The 25,995-nt window shown below is 42.4% G+C and overlaps 1 protein-coding gene across 5 annotated transcripts in view; it reads left to right on the top strand.

The window, feature by feature from the left end:
* The window catches only part of LOC125452103 (protein spire homolog 1-like), a 200,606-nt gene that overhangs the window by 123,962 nt on the left and 50,649 nt on the right, over positions 1-25,995 (top strand). For all 5 annotated transcript variants that reach the window (XM_048530105.2, XM_048530107.2, XM_048530104.2 and 2 more), the window contains exons 5-8: positions 1,559-1,639; positions 5,866-6,030; positions 18,185-18,271; positions 19,384-19,513. In XM_048530105.2, the coding sequence (XP_048386062.1) occupies positions 1,559-1,639; positions 5,866-6,030; positions 18,185-18,271; positions 19,384-19,513 (463 nt within the window). The remainder of the gene's footprint in view (positions 1-1,558; positions 1,640-5,865; positions 6,031-18,184; positions 18,272-19,383; positions 19,514-25,995) is intronic.

The raw sequence follows: 25,995 nt of genomic DNA, 5'->3' as shown, positions 1-25,995 counted from the left end.
ACTACTCATCATTTCACTTCACTGACTCCCTGAGGAGAGTTTTTAAAAAAACAGAATGAACATCATTGCAAAAGTTTGTGGCCTTTCTTGCTATGCTTTTGTTTGCAGGCAGTGATTGACTGGGAAAGTAGCGAGATCTAACTCTCATTCTGCTTGACAGTGTTTCTGTTGTGATCTTTTCTGGTGCCATTTCTCAATGGTGTCCAGTCTTACACAGATCACACAGGAAGGCTGTTCACAGGCTCGATTATTCGTTCCAATCAGCGATTGTGCATGGCAGGAAGAACAGAAATAATAGCATCCTTCATCAGGAGCAGCCAGCAGTTCACAGACTGTGCTGAGTCACTTGGTCTCAGGCAGAGCAACAGCAAAGGTTTACTGTCGATCACCTTTGGAAAAAGTTGGAAACTAGTCACTGTCCAATGGTTAGACAGTATCGCCTGCTGGAAGTATGCGTCTGTACCCCAGAGGGCTGTGAGGAATCAGTCTTTGAGTATGTTTCAAGTAGAAATTGGTCAATTTTGGGTTACCCTGGTGTATAGAGTTAGGAAATGAGTAAAATGCATTGTAGTATTCGTTCAACCATCATTATTTTGAATGGTGGAGCAGGCTTGATGGGTTACATGACCTACTCCTGTTCCTTTGTTTCTCTGTGGATATAGTTTTGACTTTATCTACAGCCTTACTGTCAATATTAATGCATATTGAAAGCTATTTTGGGTGAGATATCTCAGTAAAAATTAAACATTTTAAAGAAGCTGGGAAGAAAATGGGCAAAAGAAATTAACTTGGCTAAACTGTCTCCATTTCTTGGCACAATGAAATTGGTATATTGGATTGCACTGCGAGAGATATGTATTCAGGAGTAAGATGACCTACTGTAGTTATACAGATCCTTGGTGAAAACACACCTGGAGTATCCTGTGCAGACTTTCTGTCCCTGCCTAAGAAAGGATATACTTGTTATAGAGGATGTGCACTGGACGTTCCCTTGCCTGGTACCAGGAAATGGTAATGAGAGGAGATTGATTCGACTGGGCCTGCGTTCAGAAGCATGAAAGAAGATCCGATTGAAATCTATACAGCTCCAGAAAGGCTGGACAGGCTAGGGGCAGGAAGGATGTTTTTCCTGGTTAGGGAGTCTTGAACCAAAGATCACAATCTCAGGATATGGGGTTTAGCCATTTAGAATTGCAATTGGGATATATTTCATCTTTCAATAGGTAGCCAACCAGTGGAATTCTCTACCTCAGAAGGCTGTGAAGGTTACATCACCGAATAGCTTCAGGAAAGTTTTATTTAGATTCTGAGGTGTGAAGAATATAGGGTGAAAGTGGGAATATGGCATTGAGGCAGGGGATCAGGTTGAATTGTAGAGCAGGCTCAAAGGACCAAACTGCCTATTCCTGCTTCTGTTTTCAGTGTTTTTATGAAATGAGTTATGATTGACTAATTGGGTAATTGTCTTATAAGAGTTAGCATGGGCATAATGGGCTGAATGCCCACCTCCTGTGTTCACTGGTACACTGTCTTAACATGTCATATGATTGATTGACAGAATCTGAAGAAACTGCTGGATAATAAGGGTGAAAGCAGTCAACCTAACATGGAACTTAATGAGCTCAATAACTTTGACTGGGTAAGATGCTGCCTATTCGGCTGAGACTCCCGTTTTTATTCATAAATTTAATTTAACAAATTTTGTGCTGTACAGTTATCTGTAAAGTTCTTATGTTGGTAGTACTTTACAGTGCTCAAGTATTTCTCATGCATATGGTCGAATTATAGTAACCATGTTTGACAGAAATCATTAAGACTCTCTCCCCTCACCGCACCTCGATACCAGTTGCCTGCAACAGGATATATACATCCAACAGAATGGGCAGACAGGAAGCATGCGTTAATATACACAGAAGTGGCATATGCAGTAGGGAGGGACTTGGAACTATATCCCCATTTCTTCACTGTTGTTGGTTTAGAATCCTGAACCTCCCTAACAGCATTCCGGGTCTACCGATACCATGTGTAATCTTGTATTTTAAAAAAGCAAAGGCAATTGGGGATAGACAATAAATGCTGGTCTTGTCTTGCATCTTAATAAAAAAAATACTTTAAAGAAGGCATTGTAGATTGCATCCACACTAGCGTGGTTTGAAGTGTTTGTGGGGACAAATGTAATTGGGGTCAGGCATGTAGATCTCTGAAGGCGGCAGTATATATCCATAGAAAGAGATTTGTGAATATTGAGTACAAAAGCAGGGAAGTTAAGTTTAAATTGTGTAAAACTCTGTTTAGGTCACAACTAGAGTAATGCACCCAGTTGGCACACCTTAGGAAGGAAGTGAGGGTCCCTGAGAGGTACAGAGGAGATTTACCAGAATGGTCCCAGGGAGAAAGGCCTTCAATCACGACATTTGGTTGGAGAAGCATGCTTTATCGTTGGAGAAGAAGGGGTAGAAACAAGATCATGGCAGATTTTCAAAAAGACAAGAAAAACTGTTCCCCTTAGCTGATGACTTAAGGAACTTGGGGGTTGAGGAGGTTTCTGCCTGTGATTTAAAGTGTCATAAAAGAGTGACATTTGAGATTTGTTCTGAGATGTGAGGATCATCTATTTTACACAGTGAGTGCCTGCTGCCAACAAGGGAAGACACAATAGTGGTTTCATAAATAAATTGGTGGGGTGTCAAGGGGTTTAAACTTCCAAGACTTATGGGCATTGTGACTAAATAGATTGTTCTACAGAGATCCAGCTTGGATTTGATAGGCTGAATGGCCTCCTGCTGAATTGTTTTAACTGTGCGGATGGTATGTACTCCATGTGCACAGACTTAACTGGCAACTGGAGAACCTGGGAAAGCCTCATGATGCTCTCTCTGGGGGAGATTCACGGGATTAGCTGCCAATCAAAGACTTTAATGACCAATGCTGGGGTTTCCCCAGGATCTGGGGGGCAGAGCTACAGGGCTTTCAGAGACTGTCTTCCTGCAGGCAGGGCAGAGAGGGGGAAGCTGAGAGTTACAGAAAATGGGGAAGTCTGGTTATATCTTTAAAAGAACCAAAAGAACTGCGGATGCTGTAAATCAGGAACAAAAGCAAAGTTGCTGGAAAAGCTCAGCAAGTCTGGCAGCATCTGTGGAGGAGAAAACCGAGTTAACGTTTCGGATCCGGTGACCCTTCCTCAGAACAGAACAGGGTTCTGAGAAAGGGTCACCAGACCGGAAATGCTAACTCTGTTTTCTCCTCCACAGATGCTTCCAGACCTGCTGAGCTTTTCCAGCAACTTTGTTTTTGTTCCTGGTTATATCTTTTCCTGATGCTAGATCAGCTGAGTGCCTGACAATGAAGGAATCCCCTTGAAGCCTTCACAGCCCGGACATAAATGGGACAGCAGTGGAGAAACAGTCGGGCACTTGATGAAATATCTCCTGCCTCCTGACATTGCTCAGCAGAGGGCACTATTTTCCATCTGATAACTCCATGTGTGCTCAGTGAAACACCACACACCCACCTATAGACTCCTGCTAGCTGCAAAATACTGGCATTATCTCATCCTCTCACCCCTCTTTGGTTCAGTCTTCATCCACCTTCCAAGAGGCATCCTGAGTCCTCTGAAGCTCAACAGTCATTCATTTAAAGACTTTTTAAAAAACCTGGTGACACATGGCAGGCCCTTCTCCAATTGAAGGAAAACAGAGAAAGAGGAAATCCTCACAAGCCACCATTGCTTTATGGTCAGATGCTGTCCCATAAGGGTAGACAATCTTTCCACATCCAGCAAGAACCTTGTATTGGTTCAGGTTATCTTTCCCCTTCCCTATTTGTCACAATATCAGCAGCTCAGACACTGCAGGTGAGGGAACATTTTACTACATCAGCTTGTATGGGGCTGCAAGTGAAACTGGGTGGACAGCAGGTTAGTGAGAATAGCATCAAGAGAGTGGGAGGTGGGTCATCTGTAACTCTGAGCAAAACGCAGGAAAGAGGAAGGGAATAGACATTCCGCAAGAACAGGAGAAGGGCATTGAGTTCTTCATGTCTGCTGCAATATTCAATTAGAATCCCAATCGAACTGCATGTTAACTGCATCCAATTGTCTTTGTTCCCTTTCCCTCAATACCCTAACTGAACGGAAATTTATCAATCTATACCCCAAACTGTTTGAAGGGAGTTCAGAGGAATAATTCTGGAGTTCCATTGTCTTTTGTACGAAGAAGTGCTTCCTGAAGATTCTTCTCGTTATAGCCCTATGTCAGGGCACACCCTGCAGAGAAGTACCCTTATCTACCTGAACAACTCCTTTCATCACCTTAAACACCTCAATTAGATCACCCCTTAATCATCCATATTCATGAGAAACATATAATTATTACTTTGAACTGTAAATTTATCTGACTTTTTCTGTGGAAGCCGAGCCATTTTAAGCAGGTAGTATTCATTCTGTCAACATTTTAAATCTGGAAATATCATTTAAGACCAATGTCTGTTCTTGTAATGCGAATGAAAGATTTATGCCTGTTGTCAACATTGTCGCGGTCAATAATTGCTTTATAATGTGTCTGGAGACAAGAGGTGAAGAAAGGATGTTTGCTGACCGTCTGTGTTCTATGGCTAATTCTGTATTCCTCAATAAAAGACCAAACCTAGCCATTCTGCCCAATATGTGTTCCTATCCCCCCATCTCTACAGGCATCCCATATGATCAAATACCTGTCCTGCTCCTAGTGATTTTTACAATTGCTGGCAAGGCCTTTATTGCACGTTCCAACCTGTCTGGGGGCAGTAGGAGACAGTCATGCCATGAGGGACAGGAGTAACATATAGGCCAAACCAAACAGGTTTCCTTCTCCAAATTGGATTTTTGTCTCAATCCAATGTCTTTCATGGTGGACTTCCTGGTGTGAGAATGCACATCACCAGATTTAACTAGAATTTAGTTAGAATGTAATGTTACAATTTGCCACTGTGGAACATGAGCACTCAAACCCTTTTGGCTTGGAAATCCTAATGCCCTAGCGTGTCACAGTGCAGAAAGGGGCCATCTGGCTCTTTAAAAACACTATCAAATTAACCCCGTTCTCCTGTTCTTTCCCCATGGCCCTGCTATGATTTTTTAAATTTCAATTCTTTTTTAAAGGTTACAGTTGAATCTTTCAGGCATTGAATCCAAGTTGCAGCAATTTGCTGGGAAAAAAGATTCACCTCATCATTTTTTGATTCTCTTGCTAATTATCTTAAAGCTGTGTTGTCTAGTTCCAGATAACAAAGTGTGGAGCTGGATGAACGCAGCAGGCCAAGCAGCATCTCAGGAGCACAAAAACTGATGTTTCGGGTTTCAACTGCACTCACCAGTGAAGAGGTTACTTACTCAATCTGAACCTGCTATGATTTCGAACAACTCTATGAAATTGCCCCTTAATCTTCTGTGCTCCGAGAAGAGCACTGTCAGCCTTTCTACAAAACTGAGCATAACCATCCCCTGTTCAACAGATGGGATGATTCACCTACATTGAACCTGCAGTAGATAAGCCCTTTTGTTAGGAGCGTACAACCTTTCAACAAATTCTGTTTCATGTCACATATTACATTTGTGCATAACCTTGATAATAATTATTTTTCTTCCAACTTTCTCCTACAATTGGTCTTCACCCATATCAAGACTGAGTAACGATCTGGCTCATCCTACTGGCCATTATGTAATCAAAAGATAAGACCTTTCCTTTGCTCCTTAATAGAGACACATGGGTATGGTGCACTGCAACAGCAGCCAAAGCATTAAGAAAACTCCTTTACCTTTCACTCTGAAGGGACCTTGGGGAGTACGGGTGATTTCCAACACTAACAGCAATTGGCTTTCACTTTCAGGCCTGCTTTTGGGTTCAAGTGATGCGGGATTTGAGGAATGGTGTGAAGCTGAAGAAAGTGCAAGAGAGACAGTATAACCCCCTGCCTATTGAGTACCAGCTCACACCGTATGAAATGCTCATGGATGACATCCGATCCAGAAGGTACACGCTGCGGAAAGTCATGGTGAGTCATTGGTGCCAACCAGCTCAGACACTCAATGGTGCTTGGTTAGGAGATTGTGCGCGCGTGTGTATGCGCGCGCGTACGCACAACAACGGATGGACAATAAATGCTGGCCAATCAGTGATTCCCATATTCCATGGATGAGTGGAAATAAAGGTGGAAACCACTGGAAACGTGGAATTGAAAAGTTCTGACATGTAGCAACACTTAACAAACCACTGAGTGTGGGAATTTTAGTTAGATTGGGAACAGTGAAAGGACATGTGACTTTTATTTCCTGCCCTACATTCATAGTACGTGCTGAGTGAGAATGTTTTAGTTGTGGTGGGTTCTTTTCCAGTTTCCAGCGTGTCCCCACAGTAGAGATCGCACAATTCCTTATGTGTCGTATATGTTAAAATACTCCATGACAGCAACCTGAAACTGTTGTCTCAGTGTTTTATGCCACCAGTGTTTAATTTGTCGGATAGCTCTGAGAGGTATGGTTACTTGTTGTAATAATGTACACAAAAATGAAAGATTGATTTGTCCACGGGTATAGTGCCAGAAGACTGGAGAGATGTACACGTCATTCCCTTATTCAAAAAAGGGAGTGGGGATAAACCTGGAAATTACAGGCCAGTTCATCTTACTTCAATGGTGGGAAAATTATTGGAAAGGGCTCTGAGAGATAGGATTTATGATCACTTGGAAAGGCACAGTTTGATTTGTGACAGTCGGCATGCATTTGTGAGGGGTAGATCATGCTGCACAAGCTGTATTGTATTCTTTGACGAGGTGACCAAACACACGGATGAAGGTAGAGTAGTGGATGTGGTGTACGTGGATTTAAGTAGATGTTTGATAAGGTTCCCCATGGTAAGCTCATGCAGAAAGTAAGGAGGCATGGGATAGGGGGAAATGTGGCAGATTGGATCCAGAATTGGCTGACCCTTAGAAGACAAAGAGTGGTAGTGGACAGAAAATATTCAACATGGTGCTCAGTTACGAGTGGTGTACCACAAGGATCTGTTCTGGGTCCTCTTCTATTTGTGATTTTTCTAAATGATTTGGATGAAGGAGTGGAAGGGTGGATTAGCAAGTTCGTGGATGATAAGAAGGTGGATTGTGTTGTGGACAGTGCAGAGGGCTGTTCTAGGTTATAAAGGGACATTGATGGAATGAGAGCTGGGCTGAGAAGTGGCAGATGGAGTTTAACCCTGAAAAGTGTGAGCTGATTCATTTTGAAACTTGAAAGCAGAATACAGGGTTAACAGAAAGATTTTTGGCAGTGTGGAAGAGCAGAGGGATCTCAGGGTTCATGTCATGGGCCTCTGCTGTTTGTAGTTTTTATAAATGACTTGGATGAGGAGGTTGAGGGGTGGGCTAGTATGTTTGCTGATGACACAAAGTTTGGGGGTTCGAATTTAAGAGCAGCGAGGTTTTGCTGCAGCTCTACACAACCCTGGTGAGACCACACTTGGAATATTGTGTCCAGTTCTGGTCACCCTATTATAGGAAAGATGTGGAGGCTTTGGAGAGGGTGCAAAGGAGGTTTACCAGGATATTGCTTGGACTGGAGGGCTTGTCTTACGAGGAGAGATTGACTGAGCTCGGACTTTTCTCTCTGGAGAGAAGGAGGAAGAGAGGTGACCTGATTGAGGTGTACAGGGTAATGAGAGGCATGGATAGATTCGATAGCCAGAGACTTTTCCCCAGGGCAGGATTGACTGCCACGAGGGGCCATAGTTTTAAGGTGTTAGGAGGAAGGTATAGAGGAGACATCAGAGGAAGGTTCTTCACCCAGAGAGTTGTGAGTGCATGGAATAGTTTGCCAGTGGTAGTCGTGGAAACGGAGTCATTAGTGACATTTAAGCGACTGCTGGACATGCACATGGACAGCAGTGAATTGAGGGGAATGTAGGTTAGATTATTTTATTTTTGGATTAGGATTCCACGGCACAACATCGTGGGCTGAAGGGCCTGTACTGTGCTGTACTTTTTTATGTTCTATGTTCTATGTCCACAGTTCCCTGAAAGCTGCCACCCAGGTGGACAGGTGTGTTAGCTTTCATTAATAGAGAGCTTGAGTTCAAGAGCCATGAAGTGATGCTCCAGCTATACAAAAGCCCGGTTCGGCCACATCTGGAGTATTGTGTCCAGTTCTGGTCACCTCATTACAGGAAAGATGTGGAAGCATTGGAAAAGTTATAGAGGAAATTTACCAGGATGTTGCATTGGAATGGAGGGAAAGTCTTACAAGGAAAAGTTGAGAGAGCTAGGGCTTTTCTCTTGAGAATGACAAAGGATAAGAGGTGACTTGATAGAGGTGTACAAAATGATCAGAGTTTTAGATAGAGTGGACAGCCAGAGACTTTCTCCTAGGGTGGAGAGGTAGCTATTACGAGGGGGCATAGTTTTAAAGTGTGTGGAGGTAGATATAGGGGAGATCTCAGAGATAGGTTCTTTACTCAGAGGATGGTAGGGGCGTGGAATGCATTTGCCAGAGAGGGTAGTGGAGTTGGCCTCATTAGGGGCATTTAAGCAGCTATTAGATAGGCATATAGATGATAGTATGTGGTAGCGATGGAGGTTAGCTTGACCTTAGGTTTAGGGTAAATGTTCAGCACAACATTGTGGGCCGACGGGCCTGTACAGTGCTGTACTGTTCTATGTTCTATGATTTAGTTTTCTTCGCAAGAACCAGGCTCTTCTGTCTACTTGCACGTTAGCTTCATTTCTGTAACATTGCTGACTGCTTCATAACATAGAACAGAGCCTTTCTGGGTTGAGTGGTTATCGCCGTCATGTTGTCTACAGTGATGAAATAGGCGAGTAAAAAGAACGTAGGGAAAGTCAGGGATATGAAAAGATCATTTGACAGAAAAAAAATGTGGTTCACATAAAACTGCAGCTTTCCCAAAGCCTTGATTCCTTTGTCTCTACAATCTCAATTTACAGATTGTTCCAAACATTTGTCACTATTTCAGTGAAAGGGGATGTTTTGGGTGTGAGTCAATTTGCAGCAGGAGTAGTGTAAATGCTGCAGAGGGAACATGTTAATATCTTCAATCATCTGTGATCATTGACTATTTGCAGAATTATTCACAGCTCCTGGCACAGATTTGGACTGATACTAATGAAGGGAGTTGATTGCATGTAGGTAAAATTTACAGGAATACTGACAATTGAAGAATTTAATAGAAAAGGATGAATAATAAATCATCCAGCCTTTGGAAATGCTCTAAAGCAATTAATATTATTAATAAAAACCGAAAGAACTGCAGATGCTATAAAACAGGAATAAAAGCAGAATTAGAATTACGTTTAGAATTAGAATTTATAATTTATTGTCATGTGTACTTTTACAAGTAAAATACAGTGAAAAGTATTATAAATCTCCTTCCCATGGCGCCTGTATTAATGACAGAAGTCATAAGTAAATTCATAAATTTACTTTTTACAGTTATTTAAGACAAAAGTTCATCTTAGTCCATTTAACAGCTCCTAGTTTTGGAGGAGACTGGAATGAGACCATCAATCCATAATGAGAACACCAGGCCTGAACGAAACTGACGCGCCTTGTTTTGAGGAAGGGTCACCGGACCTGAAATATTAACTCCGATTTTTCTTCACAAGATGCTGCCAGACCTGCCAAGCTTTTCCAGCAACTTCTGTTTTTAAGTTTATTAATCATTGTTGTTGAACTTCAGGTGAGAATCAGTCCTGTCCCCAATGTAACAACTGCTAAACTGGATGGGGGATGAGCCGTGCCTTCAAAAGGGTCACTGTCATTTTCAGTTCACTATACCATTTCCATAGGTTTACACTGTTTACAGTGAGCCTGACACATGCTTGAGGATACAGCTGGTCAGCTTCAATGCTGTGTCAGATCTGAATATGCCTTTGTTCAGCCAGAACCGAATTTACAGGTTTACAAAATCAGAATGTAAGGACGTCAATGACTTTATTGTGGCTGTATCACCTCTGTGGTGGGACTAAAGCTAGGCAAATCCAATCTGGCTAATTCGTACCTATCACACTATTCACAAAGTGATGGAGAATGTCATCAATCAGCTGTCAAGCAGCACTGACTCACCAATAACTAACACACCAGCGCTCTGAGTCCATTATAACACCAATGCTCAGTTTAGGTTCTGCGGGATCACTCTGCTCCAGACTTCATTTTGAATCAAACAGGATAGAAGAGCTTGTCACTGTTGAAAATGTAATTGTGTGTTTTGTCCACTTCGGGCTACCAACAACACCTGTGGTGGAGGGTTAAATGAATTCATGCTGTAACAGAATATGCAACAGTCTGCTTCTTATATATATACATGAAATGTAAAAGCAGCCTATTCGGCCCCTCAAGTCTACCAGCCCATTCTATAAAATCATGAATGACCTATTTGTGTTGCGAATTCCACATGTCATCCATTTCCCGCCCCCCCCCCCACGTTGATTCACTAACAAGAATCTTGCCAAGTCTTACTTTTCTGAAAAACTTCACAGAGCTGAATTTTAGAGGTGAACTCCGAGTGAGTGCTCTTGACATTGATTGATTGCGGCATCAAGGAGCACTCGCAAAATTGAAGTCATGAGGAGTTTTGGGTGCAACTGTCCACTGGAGTCTTCGCCCACCCAGAGGAAGGTGGCTAAAGTTGTTACAGACTAATCATCTAAGTCACACTCCATTGTACAAAGGTCCCTGTATCAAGATAGTGTTCTGGGTCCAACTATCTTCGGCTGCTTCATTAATGGAGTTCCTCTATCATAAGCTTTGTGAGGGGTAGGTCATGCCTTACAAACCTTATCGAGTTTTTTGAGGATGTGACTAGTAAGGTTGATGAGGGTCGAGCTGTGGATGTGGTGTATATGGACTTCAGTAAGGCATTTGATAAGGTTCCCCATGGAAGGCTCATTCAGAAGGTCAGGAGGAATGGGATACAGGGGAACTTAGCTGCTTGGATACAGAATTGGCTGGCCAACAGAAGACAGCGTGTGGTAGTAGAAGGAAAATATTCTGCCTGGAAGTCAGTGGTGAGTGGGGTTCCACAGGGCTCTGTCCTTGGGCCTCTACTGTTTGTAATTTTTATTAATGACTTGGACGAGGGAATTGAAGGATGGGTCAGCAAGTTTGCAGACGACACAAAGGTCGGAGGTGTCGTTGACAGTGTAGAGGGCTGTTGTAGGCTGCAGCGGGACATTGACAGGATGCAGAGATGGGCTGAGAGGTGGCAGATGGAGTTCAACCTGGATAAATGCGAGGTGATGCATTTTGGAAGGTCGAATTTGAAAGCTGAGTACAGGATTAAGGATAGGATTCTTGGCAGCGTGGAGGAACAGAGGGATCTTGGTGTGCAGATACATAGATCCCTTAAAATGGCCACCCAAGTGGACAGGGTTGTTAAGAAAGCATATGGTGTTTTGGCTTTCATTAACAGGGGGATTGAGTTTAAGAGTCGTGAGATCTTGTTGCAGCTCTATAAAACTTTGGTTAGACCGCACTTGGAATACTGCGTCCAGTTCTGGGCGCCCTATTATAGGAAAGATGTGGATGCTTTGGAGAGGGTTCAGAGGAGGTTTACCAGGATGCTGCCTGGACTGGAGGGCTTATCTTATGAAGAGAGGTTGACTGAGCTCGGTCTCTTTTCATTGGAGAAAAGGAGGAGGAGAGGGGACCTAATTGAGGTATACAAGATAATGAGAGGCATAGATAGAGTCGATAGCCAGAGACTATTTCCCAGGGCAGAAATGGCTAGCACGAGGGGTCATAGTTTTAAGCTGGTTGGTGGAAAGTATAGAGGGGATGTCAGAGGCAGGTTCTTTACGCAGAGAGTTGTGAGAGCATGGAATGCGTTGCCAGCAGCAGTTGTGGAAGCAAGGTCATTGGGGTCATTTAAGAGACTGCTGGACATGCATATGGTCACAGAAATTTGAGGGTGCATCCATGAGGATCAATGGTCGGCACAACATTGTGGGCTGAAGGGCCTGTTCTGTGCTGTACTGTTCTATGTTCTATGTTCTAAGCCAGAAATTGGGATGACTTTTTTTGATTGCACAATATTCAGTGCTATTCACAACTCCTCAGATACTGAATCATTCTTTAACACGCCTCAGCCTGTGATGCTCCAGGGATACTAGCCCCACTCTATTACTCTGATAGAATAGACAGCATCCAAAGTATGGTTAATACTTATTGATGAGTTTCAAGTCTGATCCAGATGGGCATAAATAAAATTAGTCGGAAATGTTTGTCTTGGTTTTCGATGTGCTATGTTCAACATCGACTGAGATCGGTGAGTGGCAAAAATAGCCTCTTTATTGACCACCTGCGGTAGCACAGTTTGAGGCGGCGATGGAATCCAAAGTACAGTTTTACAGTAGCTGCTTTTATACACAGTTTTTTTCATTCATTAAAATTTCAGCACAACGGTGTCACATAGTGATATCTATTGTACACAAGTTTGCGTGACATCTGCATGGGAAGCAGGAGATAGTTTAAGCACTTACTAAATTCTGGTTGTTACTCTTGATGGGATTAGAATGTTTGTCTGGTCTGAGATTGCATGATTAAGAGGTGTTAGTCCTTTTGTCTTTAAAGTTATCAATGTTAGTAAAAGTGCTCGACCTATATGATCTAAATAGGTGAGAATTAAATAAAAGTATGAAGGATATTAAACTGATCTTCCACAGACGTGACATTACATCTGCTGTTGCTGGTTTTTACAGTTCCTACACATTCATTCATGCAGTTTTACAGAAGCACTGTTTTGATAGTAAGTTTCTTAAAGGGGATAGTTCCCTATATAGTATATATTTAAAAAGTATAAATCCATACGTTAGCACGTTGGTAGCCCTAAATAAAAGTTGGAAATGGCTAGTACAGTGTTACAGAAATAGGTAGTGTATTTGGAAATTTCAGAGATAAAAAGCAGCAGACTGAATGGACATGCTGGTGGAGGGAACTGTTACTAAGAAGAGAGATAGTTATGAAGGTTTAATTAATATGATAATCGTTCCATAGTTTTGAGTGAGTTGTGGAGGCACAGTGGTGGGGATGGCATTGTTCTGAGTAGATTACAGTATTGACACTTATTCAGGGGTAACCTTTGATACAAAAACGGGTCTAAGTACTGCTTGCAGCATGAGCCGATAAGAATTGAAAGGTGTAGAGAGGCAGTAATGCGTTGGCAGCCAAGGACAGGATGTTTAATTTAGTTTATCTTGTAGGCGTAAAATGTACAACTATATGTGGTTTTTTTTAATGAGTGAGGAGGGATATGGTAAACACATAGAGCACTTGAGTGAGTTAGTAAAGAGAATCCTAATATAGTGTCTCACACATCTCCAACCAGATTGGAACATATCTTTCAGTCACATTGATATCACTGAAGGGAAGTACTTCAAATGCAGAGAGTGATAATTGCTCTTGTTTTGAAATGCCAGCTACGTTAATAGCTGGAATTCATGTGAAGTGGTTGAGCTAGGATTATGCGTACTATTGGTTTCTGATGAAGGGTCGAGGCCCGAAACGTCAGCTTTTGTGCTCCTGAGATGCTGCTTGGCCTGCTGTATTCATCCAGCTCCACACTTCGTTATGCTGGTTTCTGCTGATGTTCCTGAAGTGTGTGCAATGTTAGGGGAGGTTCTCTGGGTCCTTCCAGGAGTCCGTTTGACTACATTTGAATGTCAAGCTGGATGTTTGGTTCACTGGTGCCATCTAATGGTAAGCTCAGTCTCCATTGTAAGGAAGCCAGAAGGAAAATAGCCTCGATAACAAAGTGTGAAGCTGGATGAACACAGCAGGCCAAGCAGCATCTCAGGAGCACAAAAGCTGACGTTTTCGGCCTAGACCCTTCATCAGAGAGGGGGATGGGGTGAGGGTTCTCTCCATCTTCGGTCCGCCTCCCCCTCGCTCCCTATTTATTCCAGAACCCCCTTCCCATCTCCCTCTCTGATGAAGGGTCTAGGCCCGAAAGGTCAGCTTTTGTGCTCCTGAGATGCTGCTGGGCCTGCTGTGTTCATCCAGCTTCACACTTTGTTATCTAGTATGAGACATTATTCTGCCTTTTAGAAGAAAATGCTCCATATACTCCAGCAAAGACATATCAAATTTTCAAACTTGACAGATATTTGAAGAGTTTATCTCAAATGGCAATTCATCCAGTTAGAAACGTAAGGCAGGAGAATATCCAAAATAAAAATCAACTGTGAACATTCTTAAACTCTGCTGTATGTTCGCAACTTGGCTATTTTACGAACCAAGCTACTCCAGAGCAACTGAATTTTATTCACTGTTTCACTGATATTTTAACACTGACTCTTGATTAACTTCAATGAGTTCACTATACTGTTTCTGGTTTGGTTGACTAGTTAACATTGTATCTTTAATGGAAGGAAAGCCAGTGTAAGGTGTTCTTCTTGCTGTTTGATATTAGGGCGACAATAACCATGAAAGCACCCTCCATAGAGTCCCTTCTGTATCTCAGAGGATTGCCAGCTGTTGAGTACATCCAAGACTAAGATTGGTTATATTTTGGGCACTTTGGAAAATCAAGAGATCTAGATATCCTGGAAGAAAATGGATTTGATTCACAAGTTCAGCCATGATCTCATTGAGTAGCAGAGTTGTCATGAGGGCTCACGCAGTGGTTTCTCTGCCTACTTTCCTGTATCTTATGGCCTTCTCTATAAGGCCAGCTCGCCACCACCATAGGGCATTATGCGATTGCCAATAAACCTGCCCACAGAGCAATGCCAATGTACTGTGAAGGATTTTTTTTAAAAAGCTGTAAAATACATTGATCATGCAATGTGAATTTGAAAAGGAATGTTTACAGAGTAATAAAGATTCACCTTCTTGCCTGTGGAAATACGTACTCCTTAATTACTCTATCAAAGCCTGTTTGTTTTTTTAAAAAAACCCTGCTTAATCTTCTGTGATGAAGATAAATTATCCCAGATGACTGAAGGCTCCTCACATCTCGACAGTCATAAAATCTTATTATTAGCTTCTGATTTTCCAACATGCACTAACATCAGGCAAGACTCCATGGATAAAGTGAAGTTGAAAATGACTATTCTATTATGTTCTTCAGTTCTGAAAGGAAATCCCATTGGACTCACAATATGAACTCTTACCAGAGATAGTCCCAGACCTGTTGAGTTTCCATAACTTTCTATTTGATTATTGCATTTTTTTTAGTGATGGTATCTAACAGCAGATCTTGGGAGAAAGATGAAAATCTAATATTGTGAGGTGTATTTTCCAAATGTTTGACTCACTCCTGCCTCTGTGATCTCTCCCACCTGTCTGCTGTATATCTGAGAATCTCTGCTAGCCTTCAATTTGTGTCTACTGTACCACAGAAATCCGCATTACACAAAAAGGCCAATTAGTTCACTTCTCTAATGCTTGTACAGTGTAAACAATCCAACGTTCATCATCTTGTCTGTTAGCTTCCCAACAGACCTGTAGATTTCTCATTCCTTTCCATTCATGTTCTCACGATTTGCTCTTGGGCTAATTTTCATCACTCAGGTGCAAGACATCTAAAAACTTAAGAAACTTTACACAGATTTGCTCCATTAATAAGTCAGATGCTAACAGCGCATAACCCTCTAGCAATAGTCAATTTGTATAATTATTCACCAGCAGCAGATATGGAATTAGCTGAGGTTAGTAAGTACAGTAGTAGTGAGAGAAGAATACAAGGGCAATGAAATGTTTTATATTAATTAAAGAAAGGTTGAGCTGTAAGGGACAATATTCTCCAAAAGCTATGGAAACAAAGCATTGGGAGCCTTCTGCAAAGACAAGTATTGGAGTAATACACCCAAACACCTCGTCCACTTAATTTGATGTCTATGTATATTAAGTTGGTATAGCACCAATAACCTATAACCAATAATAGTTACCTGTGTCCCAAATTATCCCCACTGCTTAGCATAGTTACCAGGGTGATAATCAAGTTTCAATCTAATTGTTAATTAATTGCTACCACCTTCCCATATGCCAACTTAGTGTTTCATAGTAACCGTTGACATTTTTAAAACTGAAGGCAAAATTTTGAGCTTGCCCTAATGCTAATTCAGGCCCTGAGCAGACTAACGCCATTGTTAAAAATATAAAGGTCTCTAAAAGTGAATGATGGTAATTTGATGGCTACAACTAGTCAGCTAAAGGTGTACAGAGGTGTTTAGTGAGTTTTAAAAGAACTACCTGACATGAGATCTACTAGCGCTCCTTTTTGGAAAACTGCAGTTTCTGCTGACCATGCCCAGCTTTCACAAAATCCTGCTTACCCATCACCCATATGTTCCTATCAAGGGGATATTGTCGCACAGTGGATTTGATTCTGGACTAGTAATCCAGAAGCTGAACTAGTCACCCACAGACATGAGTTGGAATCGGTCACCATAACCAAGAACTTAAATAAATCTGAAGTAAAAAGCAAGTTTTGGTGGCCATGACTCGAGACCTACAGCAATATAGTTGACTCTCAGTTGATCCCTGAGCCATTCAGTTCCACTCAGGATGGTCACCACCAAATATTCATGGGCAGCTAAGGAGAAGAAATGAATGCTGATCTTGACAACACAATATCTATGTCCCATGGATGAGAAAAGAATGTCACTCTATAACGGATCTGAAAATGCTCAGCTTCCTCTTGGGAAATGCTTATCATAGTCTGTTTCTGAATTAATTTATTTAGCAAAGCAAAGTGAAACACAGTGCAAACAAAAACAAGTCATGCTGGAGAGATCCAGCATGTCTGGCAGCATCTGTAGGGAAAGAAGCTCAGAGTTAATGTTCCAAGTCATCTTGGACTCAAAATGTTACCCCCTTTTCTCTCTCTCCAGTGATGATGCCAGACCTGCCTGAGTTTCTCCAGTACAACTTGTTTTTATTTCATCTTTGCAGCATCTACAGTATGTTGCTTTTATTATAAGTATGAATAAAACCTCTGCCTTTGCAGTTCAAGATTTGAAGGTGTTAACGACAGTAGGACATAACTGTATGCACATCATGCTTTACATGCCCAGTAGCATTGATTCCGACACTGTTAAAAGGAAAATGCATTCTCATGGTTAAGCCACAGGCGATGGAGTGTGATGATTCTTATGATTTTAAAAACTTGAAGGGTAATGAAGAAGTTTATTCATCATACATGCTAGCCAAGTGTTTGTTGATGTCTGATATGTTTCCATGCTGGAAGCTAAGTTGATTATTGTTTCAAATAAAGTATAGAGTTATCATAGAGAAGAGTAATGGAGACCTACAGCAGAGAAATAGAACCTTTGGTCCAACTCTTTGCCGACCAAATGTCCCAAACTAAGCTCGTCCCATTTGCCTGTGTTTGGCCCATATCCCTCTAAATCTTCCTATACATGTACCTGTCCGAATATCTTTTAAATGTTGTAACTGTACCTGCATCTACCACATCCTCTGGCAGTTCATTCCTCTGCATCACCCTCTGTTATAAAAGCTGCCCATCAGGTCCTCTTTTAAACCTTTCCCCTCTCATCTTAAAATTATGCCCTTTAGTTTTAAACTTGCCTGATGAAAATTCGATACGTTAAAATTTGATCAACCAGTCTCATGAAAATACACCTTACACTAGGATTCTTAACCTACTATGAAAACAAAGGTTTTTTGTTTTATAATCACCTGGAGTTGTCAATCAAACTATTCCCTTAAGAGGCATCCCAATGAGCTAAGTTTAGGTTGTAAAATCAGTCATTCAGCACAATTCCTGCATTGACAGCCCTCAGAATTATTTCAACAGCGTGAAACAGAAAACACTGATTTTTTGTTTTTAAACTCCATAGGTCAGCAAAATTCCTGCACAGCTTTGACAGTTCCAGTGAGTTTTGAAATTCCAATAGTCTTTTACAGTCCAACAAACTTGGACAGTTCTTTAACATCTTGACATTTCTTCCACAGCTTCAACAGATTGTGGATATTTTGACAGAGCTGTGCAAAAATTCAGACTCAAATATAGTGAATACTCGTAATATTGCCCAAACTGGCCAGTCAGGCAAATCCTTTGGGATTCCAGTAAATATTGTCTACAGATCCTAGTGGATATCCTTTCCTGGTGTACATTAGTAGTGATCCATTTAAAAGCTGGTATGATTTCTATGACAAATTTTTACTTCTGTGCTGCAGGTCAATGGTAACGTCCCTCCAAAACTGAAGAAAAGTGCCCACGAAATGATCCTGGACTTTATTCGCTCGAGGCCTCCATTAAACCCTGTGAGTGCAGCTGATATTTTTAGAATGCAGAATAGTCACAACTGTCCTGCAGGATGGTGCAATATGTTTGAGTGGCACCATGACCATGAGTGTGAATGTATTGTGATTAGAAACTTACTTTGAGCTTTTTGTATAGGTTAGCACTGCTGAGGTAGGTAGAGGAGCATGACAGCACCTCAAATAGAGCTGCCCTTGAAAGTCTGATTAATATTTGAAAATAATAGATGAACCACGGCCATCACTGTTCAGGAGAAACCCGTCCTTAGGAAGGGAATGGCCAAGGCTGATGCCTCTGCATTATGGCAGTGTATCCATGTATCCAAGAAAACAAAGTGTTCTTTTCTTCATTAAAGAATATTGGAAGAAATTAAACATTGACAGGAGATGGTGTTGTCATGGTTATGTCACTGGACTAGTTCTGAGGCTATGTTTTCGAATCCCACCAATGTAACTAGTGAAATTTGAAATGTAAAGCTAATCTCAGCAAATTGTAACCATAACAGCTATCATTGACTGCTGTGAAACCTCACCCAGTTCCTTTAGGGAAGGAAATCGGCCATCCTTACCTAGCGTAGCCCACATGTGACTCCAGACCCACAGGCACGTGGTTGAATCTCAAAATGTGCTGTGATAAGGCTGCTCGATCGTGGGAGATTAGGTGTGTGCAACAGATGTTGGCCTTGATGGTGACACCTATATCCTGTGGTCCTTGCATCTACTAACTCAGATTGGGCAAAGGGGGTGATCCGGCGTGGGAAGATTGCAGTAATTTCCCTTGAATGGCCCTCAACAGTTACGTCGAACCCAACCCTGAAAAACTGTGAAAACTGGCACACAGCAGGAAGACAAATTGGTGAACCGCGTTCAAATTTTCCTCCAATCCCTCCTCCTTACCTCCAGGAAAATACCACCAGTCTCTCCACATCGTTCCTATATGACCCATTCATAATTCTAAACCAGGTCAAATCCGAAATTTATTCCTTTCTAAAGAAAGAAGTCCCAGCCTGATCCATCATTCCCGATAGCATTTACCTCTCAATTTTGTTACCAGCCTCGTGTTTGCACTTTTGCCTGTCAGATCCGTAATTGATTTTACTTTTTCTGGGCCATAGGCATCTGCGCGGAAACTCAAGCCACATCCACCACGTCCTCGGAGTCTTCATGAAAGAATATTAGAAGAAATCAAATCTGAGCGAAAGCTACGGCCAGTATCACCCGATATGATTAGACGTAGCAAACACGGTAAGCCTGCGGCGGCAAAATTGCCAATCTACAAAAACTGTGGTTTTTGCATCATGTTTCCTTTATTTATTTGCAATGAAATATCAAAAATGTGCGATGCACCAAATTCCATTTCAAAGTCGGTGCAGAACACCACAATTCCTCTTTATCATTATTCATTAATTTTTATGAAAGATTAAAATAAAGTGAATCTAATGAGAATGGTTGCAGATAATGGATACAATTTGAAAGGTGCCAATTGGCTGATCATATTTAAGACTGTGAATGCATTGGAGAGAGCTCAGAAGCAGTTTATGGAAATAATTCCAGGAATGAGAGACTTCAGTCATGAAGATAGATTGAAGAACTGTTCTCCTTGGAGAGAAGGCCGAGAGGAGATTTGATAGAAGTTTTCAAATTCATGAGTGAGTTGGACAAAGCAGATGTGGAGTAACTGTTCCCACTCTTGCAAGGAGCAAAAGATTCAAAGTAATGTGTAAAAGAAGCGAGGGTGAACTGAAGAAATATGTATTCACTCAGTGAGTAGTTAGGGTCGGAAAGGCACTGCATGGAAATGAGGTGGAGGCAGGCTCAGTTGTGCAATTCAAGAGGGCATTGGATGTTTATTTGAATAAAAGGATAATATGCAGAGATATGGGGGAAGAAAGCAGGAGGTTGGCACTAGGTAACAATTCTTGTTTGTAGAATCAGTAGAGGCATGATGGCCTGAATAATCTCCTTCAATTCTGTTACACTTCTGTGATTATAAAGCTGATTTTGAAAAGATGCTTATGTAATGTTCCAAAGTATGATTTTTAAAACAAAATATTAAATGCGGCTTGCAGTCAAGCTAGATTGTCTCCTATTGCCCAGTCTCAGAGCAGTATTGTCAAAGATGGCTGAAGCCTATGCATAGCTCTTGGATGCAGACACTGTAACCATGGCAGCTTGGGGGGGGGGGAATCAATGAAGTTGAAGCAGATTGCATTTCAGTAGCACCTTATCACACCTGCAGACTGACTCGCATGTCACTGCCAGTGAATTAGTTTTACTGTGCATCCACTGTAGCACTGGGTAAACTGCGCACAAACAGGGAGAAAATGAACGACCAGTCGGGTTGTTGCTGACATTTTATAAAAGAATTTTTGCTCACTCCTGGGATGTGAGACTCGATGCCTGGGACAGGCATTTATTGCCCTTCCCTAATTGTCCCGATGGGTGGTGATGAGCAGACATGTGGTCAAGGTGCAGTGGGGTAATAGTGTTTTGAGCCATTGACGGTGAAGGAGTAGCAATATGAGCCCAAGGCAGGATGGTTGGCAACTTTGAGGGTGATGTGGAGATGGTCCCATGGATCCATTGTCCCGTGCTTCTATGATGATGAAAAGAGGAAGGCTAGATTTCGTAAGTGGGAAGACTATTGCTCTCTTTGAATTGGATCTTTATCATGCATTTAATGCAGCACACCGGGTTTCACTTGAATGACTATTCAACAAATGGTGCTTTCAGACATGCAAGCCTCCCGTAGTCCAGCATTGGCATATGAGTTTCGGTTCCAGCCAGCAGCTCTCTGCCTCAAAATTGAGGACACCACCAACTGAGCAAAGCTGACATGTGTAATAGCGTTTGCTCATTATGTTTTAATCTTGTTCTTCAGGCATGTATCAGTATAAATGAATGTGTGCGTGTGTGCTTTACAGTAATCACCAGGAACCTTTTAGAATGATAATAGTGAACTACTACAATTGTAAGATACACTGTGAAGGACATTTAAAGGTCCTTCATTCACCAATGATGTTTTTTTCAAATTAAAAAGTAAATATTAAGACATTAAAGAAATTAAAAATTGAATTTGATTCATAGTATGGTTTTGGTTGGCCGGCACTTTTACGGTTTACAATACAATAAAGTACCTGCTTTGTTTCCCTGCAAGACATCAGTGAAATGTCTAGCGGATCCACAGGTCATTCAAGCACATCAGGATCTCTGAAGTACTCAGAATCCCTGCAGTGTGGGAGCAGGCCATTTGGCCCATTAAGTCCACACTGCCCGTCTGAAGGGCATCTCACCCAGACCCACCCCCTCTCCTATCCCTACATTTTCCACCCTAGACACTAAAGGCAATTTAACACGGCCAATCCACCTGACCTGCACAACTTTGGACTGTGTGAAGAAACTGAAGCACCCAGAGGAAACCCACACAGACACAGGGAGAATGTGCAAACTCCACACAGACAGTAACCCAAAGCTGGGATCAAGCCCAGATCCCTAGTGCTGGGAGGCGGCAGTACTAACCACTGAGCTACCGTGCTATTTCTATTTATGCAGTGTGGCCTTCCATTGTGCAGTTTGTGAGGTGATATGCTGTGTGTTACACGGTGCTCAGAGTAGTGTCATGCCACCTAGTTGGCTAAGTAATAATTAATTATAACTAAATCCTATTTACATACGTACAAAATATTTGTTTATCTGGACTTTGAAAGTTCCTCATATAAACGCCTATGGAAAAGTTTGTAATAAATGTGTTGAAATATCACACCAATGTCATGGGATGAATTGCAAGGATAAAAGTTTCAGGGTTATCTTTCATGCCTTTGCTGTGCATGATGCAGCTCCTGCAGATTGGAAGTGCTCATCATCACATGACACTTTGTGGGGAATCTGTTGTACCCGTGGCCAAGCTGACGGTGGCAAGTTTCTCTTGTCACAAAACCACAGAAGTGTCACAGCACAAAAGGATGCTTTCGGCCCATCATGTCTGCACAGGCTCTTCAATCAGCAACATGTCTTAGTGACTTTTCCTGTCTTTTCCTCATCCCCTTACACATTGTTTCTATTCAAAGAAATCATCCAATATCTCAATCGAACCTTCCCCCACCACATTTCCAGGCAGTGCATTCCATACCCTAACTAGTCACTGTGTGATCGTTTTCTTTTTCTGACTTCACATTTACTTCTTTTGAAAGCACTTAAAATCTGTGCCCTCTGGTTCTTGATCCTTTTATAGACAGGACTGTTTCCCCCTCCCTACTCTATCTGGCCCATTCAGGATTTTAAAAATTTCTATCAGGGCACCTCTTCGACTTCTACTGCCCAGGGTGAGCATCCTAATCTCTCCAAACTATCGTCATAACTAAATTTATTGTGGAACTCCTCTTGTAAATGTCTCCTGCGCTATCTTCAATGCATTCCCATCCATCTTACAGTGTGGCACACAGAACTATAGACTGTACTCCAAACTGAGTTCCAACTCAGTTCCAACTTTCTGAAGAAGGGTCTAGACCCGAAATGTCAGCTTTCCTGCTCCTGTGATGCTGCTTCCCCTGCTGTGTTGATCTAGCTGTGCACCTTGTTATCTGAGTTCCAACTAATGTCTTTGGCAAATTCAGTCTTACCTCCTTGCTCTTGTACTCTTGTACTCTATTAATAAAGCCACTAGTGTGAAAGTAATGCTCTCCCCACTTGTTCTGCCACCGTCAATGATCTGTGCACATATATACCCAGGTCCCTCTGCTCCTGCACCTCCTTTATTATTGTACCAACTACTTTCTATGTCTTTCAATGTTCTTTCTGCCAAAGAACATCACCTCATACTTCTCTGCTTTAAATTTCATCTTCATCACAGTTTAAAATGCTCCCAGGTTTCAATTCATCCACAAATGTTGAAGTTTTGTCTTGCATGTCAAGATTGCAATCATTTATATACATCAAGAAAAGCAAGGGTTTCAGTACCAACCGCTGTGGAACTCCATTGCGAACCTTAATCTAGCCTGAAAAACATGCGGTGACCATTACTTTCTGTTTCCTATCACTCAGCCAACTGCGTACCCACCTTGTTTATTCTATAAGCTGAAACTTTCCTCACCAGCCTGTGGTGTGGCGCTGTATCAAAAACCTTCTTGAAGTCCATGCATATCAAATCAACAGCATTATGTTCCTTGATAATAAAATGTGAGGCTGGATGAACACAGCAGGCCAAGCAGCATCTCAGGAGCACAAAAGCTGACGTTTCGGGCCTAGACCCTTCATCAGAGAGGGGGATGGGGGGAGGGAACTGGAATAAATAGGGAGAGAGGGGGAGGCGGACCGAAGATGGAGAGCAAAGAAGATAGGTGGAGAGGGTGTAGGTGGGGAGGTAGGGAGGGGATAGGTCAGTCCAGGGAAGACGGACAGGTCAAGGAGGTGGGATGAGGTTAGTAGGTAGCTGGGGGTGCGGCTGGGGGTGGGAGGAAGGGATGGGTGAGAGGAAGAACCGGTTAGGGAGGCAGAGACAGGTTGGACTGGTTTTGGGATGCAGTGGGTGGGGGGGAAGAGCTGGGCTGGTTGTGTGGTGCAGTGGGGGGAGGGGATGAACTGGGCTGGTTTAGGGATGCAGTGGGGGAAGGGGAGATTTTGAAACTGGTGAAGTCCACATTGATACCATATGGCTGCAGGGTTCCCAGGCGGAATATGAGTTGCTGTTCCTGCAACCTTCGGGTGGCATCATTGTGGCAGTGCAGGAGGCCCATGATGGACATGTCATCAAGAGAATGGGAGGGGGAGTGGAAATGGTTTGCGACTGGGAGGTGCAGTTGTTTGTTGCGAACTGAGCGGAGGTGTTCTGCAAAGCGGTCCCCAAGCCTCCGCTTGGTTTCCCCAATGTAGAGAAAGCCGCACCGGGTACAGTGGATGCAGTATACCACATTGGCAGATGTGCAGGTGAACCTCTGCTTAATGTGGAATGTCATCTTGGGGCTTGGGATGGGGGTGAGGGAGGAGGTGTGGGGACAAGTGTAGCATTTCCTGCGGTTGCAGGGGAAGGTGCCGGGTGTGGTGGGGTTGGAGGGCAGTGTGGAGCGAACAAGGGAGTCACGGAGAGAGTGGTCTCTCCGGAAAGCAGACAGGGGTGGGGATGGAAAAATGTCTTGGGTGGTGGGGTCGGATTGTAAATGGCGGAAGTGTCGGAGGATAATGCGTTGTATCCGGAGGTTGGTAGGGTGGTGTGTGAGAACGAGGGGGATCCTCTTGGGGCGGTTGTGGCGGGGGCGGGGTGTGAGGGATGTGTCGCGGGAAATGCGGGAGACGCGGTCAAGGGCGTTCTCAATCACCGTGGGGGGGAAGTTGCGGTCATTATGTTCCTTTCTGTTATCCCTTAAAGAGACTCCAACAAGTTAGTTAAATACAATTTTCCCTTTAGAAATCTATATCCATATCAACTCCCCTTTTCCATGTGATTACTAACCCTATCACGGATAATTATTTCTGGAAAATGTGCCACACTGAAGTTAAACTGACTTGCCTTAAACGCTGGGCTTATCCTTACAATCTGTTTTCAACAGGGGTGTGATGTTTGCAATTTTTCAGTCTTGGGGCATCTCCCCTAGATGTAGGGAAAACTGGAACTTTATGGTCAGGGTTTCTACTGTTTCACTCACTTCCTTCATTATCCTCTGATGTATCTCACCCGGTCCCAGTGTCTTTCAGCTTTGAGTACCAATAATGTACCCGACACCGCTTTCTCAGTAGCTTTGAACCCTTCTAGTTGCCTCCTCTGTCACCATGGCCTGGGTAGCATGCACTTCCTTGGTAAAAACAAATTATCCATTTGATGCCTCATCCATGCCCCTGGCACCCCCCCCCCCCCCCCCAACAATGTTGTGTTTCAATAAGGTTACCTCTCATTGTTCTAAATTTCAATGAGTATAGATCCATCCTACTCAATGTCTCTTCAAGGTGAACCTTTTCGAGACTACCTCCAATCTGTACCTGTAACTCCATATACTCCGTGCATTCACATGCAATACTAATCCTGATTTGGACTTCATTATTATCTCCCCAACTGCAATTTCAGGTATTAACTTGATTCCCTATGCTAGTGCTATCTGTCTCTCTGTATATTTTATGAACCTTGATATTCCACTCTAATTTTTTCACATCCCTGCCAAGTTAATTTAAAACCTTTCCACTTGACCAAGCTAGGCTGTCATATCTTATTTTTACTTCCTTTACATTAATTTTATTCTACTTTGGATTATGTATTTATTATATTGGCTTTTGCCCCCTCTCTGACTTTCCTTTATTCCTGGTGTTTCACAGTAAAATCTGATTTTAGCTACTTATAATACACTTTCTAATTTATAGCAATTGAAATACAGTCGCTGATAGCAATTACTTACCAACCAAAAATTTACTGAGAAGAAAACACCTCCTCCCTACCCCTTGACAAACCCCTCTTTCTCAACACTTTTTACTTCTCCCAGTAAACCTTATTTAAAGCACATCTTTCTCCCTCTGCGCCCAATTCCCTTTTCTTAAAAAAATCTCAAAATTCGCAAGAAAGAAGATCCATCTCTGGTTCTGGGTCATCCAGATAGGAAAGTTTTAATCCTCTAACAACAGTGAGCTATCTTTTTTCCATAAAGACTGTGACTATCACTCTGTAAAGAGGATATTCAAATGTGATTCTCGCTACCACCCCGTTAAGGGATAGTACTGGAAGATGTCAAGCATTGTACTTTATTGAG

The sequence above is a fragment of the Stegostoma tigrinum genome, chromosome 5, assembly GCF_030684315.1.
Source record: "Stegostoma tigrinum isolate sSteTig4 chromosome 5, sSteTig4.hap1, whole genome shotgun sequence".
Taxonomy (NCBI): Eukaryota; Metazoa; Chordata; class Chondrichthyes; order Orectolobiformes; family Stegostomatidae; genus Stegostoma; species Stegostoma tigrinum.
The sequence above is the reverse complement of the archived record's forward strand: the minus strand, read 5'-3'. Positions and strand labels throughout refer to the sequence as shown.